The sequence below is a fragment of the Salarias fasciatus genome, chromosome 6 (genome assembly GCF_902148845.1).
Source record: "Salarias fasciatus chromosome 6, fSalaFa1.1, whole genome shotgun sequence".
NCBI classification, from domain to species: domain Eukaryota; kingdom Metazoa; phylum Chordata; class Actinopteri; order Blenniiformes; family Blenniidae; genus Salarias; species Salarias fasciatus.
In genome coordinates, this window is record NC_043750.1 from 19,822,623 (window position 1) to 19,828,622 (window position 6,000).

Below are 6,000 nucleotides of genomic sequence, written 5' to 3' on the forward strand. Positions count from 1 at the left end.
CCGGCTGTGCAGGCGCTAAACCATGACATTGATTCATGCTCATACGGTCCTTGTTGGGCCGTAAAACAAAGCCGCACAAAATGCCACAAGCACGAATGTAATACCTCTGCTAATCCTCCGTCTAAAGCCGTGTCTTTCATGTCTATCCTCAGTCCATCGGAATCACGACGACAAGCCCATCTTCGACAACTTTGACATTGAGCTCGGCAACACGGCGGACGAGGCCAAAGACGACCCAGGTAAACACGACACACGTGACGATCTGGGGCAGCCGCGCTCGCGGGGCTGCAACGACGACCGACGAGCCACAATTACCGGGAGCAAAATGAGAGTGACAGTCGACCGGTGCAGCGGCGCCGCCGAGGTGAACCCATTACAGTGACCAGATGTGTTTTGATAGGGATTTCACCAGGAGGTGGCATCTGACATCTGGCCGTATCTGTTTAAACGATGGCCCGCGGCCCAGAATGCACTGCCAGACTTCCCCACTCTTCATATTATGCCTCCTTGATTGCTTGACTGCTCAAATGATTAATTGATCATTTGCAGCCACATCATTGCGCCGCTCAAAGTCTCCTCGGTACTTAATGCGTGGAGTTCCTGCACCAGCGGCAAGCTTTTTGTGAAGACGTGGCTTTTTCTGTCGTGTTTACTCCCCGCGATTCAGTGATTTCAATGATATGCAGATTAAATTACCCCGTGATTTAGTTAAGTGTTTATTTCAGTTTTCCACAATGCATCAATTGATATATTGTGTCAGGAGAAAAGGGGCTTTTCATTGGCTCAGAAAACTGACTGAAAAGCGTTTCCAAAATGATGGATGTTGTTCTTATCTGCCGACCAATTTGTACAGCGGTGCGTGGAAAATCCTGCGAGTGTTTTTGCCGTAATGTTATTGACGAGGCGTCATCACTCGGAATGAAATCCTCAGCCGTTGAATATTCTGTCTCTCTGTCTTAGCTGTAATATATTTTATTACGCCATGAAGCGCACAGTAGACATTAAAAAGTAGCGCAGTCATGTCCTCAATTCAAGATGCAGGATTCATTGTTCTTTTCTTTCTATTTGTAATTCATGCACGCAATTCTCCTACTGTTTGGCTTTCCCTTAAAAGCGTCAGCGCTCTGTAGAGATTACAACATTATAAGTAATATTTACCCTGTTATTGTATCATGTTCATCAGACGCTCCTGGTGAGGTTTCAGGCAGACAGCAAATCTCCTGTGAAGCGTTGTAGAGTCTTGTACGTGCACTTGTTTTCTGTTTTGTTTTTTTTTCTGAATATTTTGTTTTGTTCTGCACAGACTCGGGATATCTGAGCTGTTCCTTTGACGACGGTCTTTGTGGTTGGATCCGGGACAAAGACGGAGACCTGCACTGGGAGACAACACCCGATCCGTCAGGTAACTGGAGGGACACACACTCACACACACACACACACCGATTCTCCTCACTCACGCACGTTTAATCAGGAAAAATGGTTTGTTTTTCCATCGGTAAATAGAAATGAGACCCTCCGCGTTCTCTTTTCTGACACACACTCAGTTCAGTTTGGCTCTACTCAATTACAGGTCAAGATGAGAACGACTTCAGGGGAGCACTTTGTCTTTTCTTGAGATTAGCGCGTTGCTCTACAAAGCAATGCAAATGAGAAGCGGGTAACACAACACATCAGCGATACCTGCGGTTCGCATTAAACGGGAATACAAATCTGTTTTTCTTGCGAGGAGAAGACGCGGTGAATTATGTTGAGAGGACTCAGTGGCGGCAGTGTGAAGTCTGAACAGCGCGGAGTGCCGGCGCTCTTTTAGTGACAATAACGGCCTCTGGCTCCCGCTGCCAACTATCCGAGTCCTGCGCTTATTAGTGTTTCCAGACATCCAGAGTGAGGCCTAATTCAAGCCCAGTCTGAGGTTCCTCATCAGTTGAAACAAAAAGAAAAAAAAGTCTTCTTCCCAGCCTTGAAAATTGTTTACATTACAAGTTTACTCAAAGTAATTCCATCCGGGTAGCCTGTAAGAACAATCCAGTCCCAGTTAGTCAGACTGGTGTGTGTTGTTTTAACCACATCTATAGAGCGTTTTAAATCCTGCTACCATCAACCCTTTGACGTGCTGTTTAAGCATTTTGTGGAGCAAAGCCTTTACTAAGACCCCAAGAAATCCACTTCTTTAAAAGGTCTGGTTCAAAGAGTTTAACGCTGATTCAGAGAGTCTTTTTGTAGCAACCAGTCTGGGTCGACATGAAAGAGTTCAAGTCTGACGAAAACAATTCAAGATCAGTTAAAAGAGTCTGATTCTGTTTTAAAAGGCTCAGTTTTGATTTAAGAAATTATTATTCCATTACATCGTTCCTGTAAAAGGGTTAAAGGGTTAACTCTTCATTACTTGAAGTCTTTTGGCAGGAAACCTTGGAAAGACACTCAGGACTGACACATTTTTGAAAGAGCTCATGATTTATGCGGATAGTTTCTATGGCCTACAGATAACAGCTGCGATTAAACATCAGCCCTCCATGGATCAGCCAGCAAAATATATTAGCCTTAATCAGCAGGAGGCTTTTAAATTTTTATAACTGGAACTAATAAATGCATGAATTCATAAAATAATCTTTGTGCCAATGGAAAGTTGCCATTTTCCACTGGCATAAAGATTATTTTGTGATGCCTAACCCAAATGAGAAATGTAAATAACATTTGCATGTGTTTACTTTAGCTTGAAATTCAAATAAACATATTTAATTTATTATGTGATTTAAGCAGCTCCAAGTATTCACGGATCTGTGAAAATTAAACATTTGGCTTTACAGAAAAAAAAAAAAAACAGTTGCCAGTTCAACACTTTTGTCAATCTTTAATGGTGATGGTTTACATGCACTTTGTTTCTTAAAGTGTAAATTTGTGACCGTATATAAACCAGGACTTGATGGAAAACCAAACTGCTGTTCATTTTTGCAGAAACACATTTGTGTGGAAAACTTTCTGCAGCACGTGCCAGTATTTTCCATGTCATCTTTCAGTTGCACCCAAAGTTTGTCTTAACACTTTCTTAAGCACGGTATCTGAACGAGTCCAGGTTTACACACCTTCTGTCCGCTGCAGCTGCAGTAAATGTTGCATCAATTTCACTTGTGAATAATTCACAGAAAATATTTTGAGAAGACGATAACAGACGATCTTTACATAATGTGGTTAAAACTTTTGTTATAATGTCATTAAAGGGAAAATCTGAAGGTTTTGCTGGTTGCACCACAATGTCCAACTGACAAGCGTGGCGCGTCTCTCGTGCTCGCAGGTGGGCGGTACCTCACGATTCCTGAAGCGGGGAACAAGAGGACGGGGCGGGGAGCCCGGCTCGTCCTCCCGCTCACCCCTCCCTGGAACGACGGCAACCTCTGCCTGTCGTTCCGGCACAAGCTGGCGGGCCACCATGTGGGGATGCTCCAAGTGTTCGTCAAGAAGGGGAAGCAGTACAGCCCGGCGGTGTGGGGCCGAACGGGGGGAAACGGATGGAGGCACACCCAGATCACGCTCTGGGGCACGGGCCTGGAAAGTGTAAGTCAAGTATAGCAACAAAAAAAAGTTTCAAATAACCCGCTCACAAGAAATATTGTTCCTGTCGTACATGATCACTGTTTGTATCTGGAAGTTGCTGAGTGTGTGCATGTTGCTGTTTTCCAGGTGATCCTGAAGGGGGAGCGCGGGCGGGGCAGAGTCGGCGAGATGGCCGTGGACGATATTACCCTGAGGAAAGGCTCCTGCACGGAGGAGCACAATCTGAGGAGACTCTGACCGACTGACAGGACAGGACAGGGGCAGACAGAAAGAAAACATGAGGGGAAATCATCTAAAAGAGAAGTGACTCTGTTGTGACTCCCCCCCCCCCCCCCCCCCCCCCTCCCCCGACTCTGTCTGGACTCCCACTTTTCCCTCCCTCCAACACCCCCCCTCGCCATTCTGTGAACAATATCCGAGAAAATAGTGTGTGAAGAACAATGGGTTCCACTTTCTCTATTTCTATACTGTCCATGAAAAAGGCCTGATCCCAGCGGCGCGGCGCGGCCTCCTCAGCCTCGCTCTCACTCCATCACCTTGTTACTCTGAAACCTGCATGTACCCACTTACTATGGAAATGTCCTCCTCCCGACGCGCCGCCCTGGCAGCCTTCCAGCCACACGTCCGAAAAGGCCCGCCTTCACTCCATTTCTCCACGGAGAGAGAGGATTGTTTCTTCATATAGGAGTCTGCTTTTGCTTTGCTTTGATCCCAGCAGTCATTGCTTTTCGTTTGCTCGCTGGTAAAGCACGTGGCCGGAGGAGTGTGTTGTTACTGTTTTAATCAACACAGCAGCAGAGGCGGTGTGTTTTTTGCCTGAAGGTCCAAAATAAAAATGTCTGTGGGACAAATAGCATTTGTCATAGATTCTATCTATTTGCCATAAATGATACTGATCAGTTTTAATCCGTTTAAATCCAAAGCATAAAACCAAATTGTGAACCATTTGTTTTCCTGATTCTTTGTGTGTTTGTTTGTTTTTTGGTGTGTTCATGTGTAACTGGGAAGACGGAAAGTTTTAATTATTTTATGAACATCCCACTGAGAAAGTGGAGAGATTTCAGTGAATGCTGAGAAACTAATCTGCCTTTAGATCATATGTTCGCTTCATATATGTGAGGAAGCGGGGCTGTCCAGTCCCGCTCTCCTGTTTCTTCACGCTGAACTCTGATAAATGCGCCACGTCGCTCTCCTGAAAGCTTGACGTCACTCCACTGGACCAGGATTTGACAGCCTTGATCGATCTATAATATCGTCTTTACTTCATTTAGATGATGAAAATGTTGCTCATTCATCTGCAGATTTTCACTTCTTGACTGTTGTTTTTGTCACAAGCTCACTTTAGAACCATAAGTTTCCCCCGCAGTAGCTTTCTGATTTCCCAGCTCTCTGGACACACAAGATAGATTTCTTTCTTTTTCCTTTTTTTTTAACAATGATTTCTTTCAAAATAGTTTTGATTAAAACACCAGGTTGATTTTTGGTCTCACAGTGTTTCAGAGAATTGCTTGTTCGCACAGATTTCAAATATTTTATCAGCTTTTCTATCATGACCCATGTTTTATAGCCTCCTTTAAATGGTAAAACTTCCTATATTTTTTCCGGTACTTGAACTGTATTAAACATAATTTTTGACTCTTACAAATCAGTTTCTATTATACAGGGTGTGCTTTGTTATATTAAGTGCAGTTTGTTATAAAGACATGAATACCAACCCGTTTTTTTAGGCTTTTGCTGATTGTGTTATTGTAAATGTAGTTGTGTGTACATACTCTATACAGTCCCATTTTTTTTGTGTTGTTTAAATGTCATGTAAATTCATACATAAATATTGATTGGATTTCAGATGGTCAGTATTCAATCTTTCAATTAAAGGACATGTACACAGTTGAAAAAAAAACCCTGTGTTTAAAGTGTGCAAAATGTGTGTGTTCATGTGGTAAAATGCTCTGTCTTTAGCTTGCAACACAGAGTTGCACATTGTATACGCTGTACTGATGAAGGGCATTGGCTGGATTTTCCGAGGTTTTCTGTATGCATGGTTGCAAATCCCAAATTTCACATTTATCCAGACCAGTATGTAAATAAAACACTTTTGATTGTTGTGGTATGAAACAAAGCCCTTTTTTTCCCACTAGAAAAGTATATCTTTGAAGTTTCTGTTTTGTATGCAACACAAAAGCTTAATATGATTACAAACAGCAGGTTATGCCATAGAAATGTCAATGCTTTAATGAAAAACAGGACAGAAAAAAAGAAAACTACCTGATGTTTCAGCATCAGTTCGGATTTTTAATGTTAAACCAAATTTCAATCAATGTCTGAATGCATTTATCCCTGCAGAGACATCTCAGGTGGGGTCAAACTTTGTGTTTCACTGAGGCTCAAACAAACACTTCTTTGTATGAGGAGAAAACTGGGGAGGTAGTTTTAAAATAATGATGCCTT

The 6,000-nt window shown here is 43.0% G+C and overlaps 1 protein-coding gene across 4 annotated transcripts in view; it reads left to right on the forward strand.

The window, feature by feature from the left end:
• npnta (nephronectin a) overlaps window positions 1–5,656 on the forward strand; it is a 51,708-nt gene extending 46,052 nt beyond the window's left edge. For all 4 annotated transcript variants that reach the window (XM_030094595.1, XM_030094596.1, XM_030094597.1 and 1 more), the window contains 4 exons: window positions 153–239; window positions 1,304–1,402; window positions 3,293–3,552; window positions 3,679–5,656. In XM_030094595.1, coding sequence (XP_029950455.1) covers window positions 153–239; window positions 1,304–1,402; window positions 3,293–3,552; window positions 3,679–3,789 — 557 coding nt within the window. In that variant the 3' untranslated portion in view covers window positions 3,790–5,656. The remainder of the gene's footprint in view (window positions 1–152; window positions 240–1,303; window positions 1,403–3,292; window positions 3,553–3,678) is intronic.
• The last annotated feature ends 344 nt before the right edge of the window (window positions 5,657–6,000 follow it).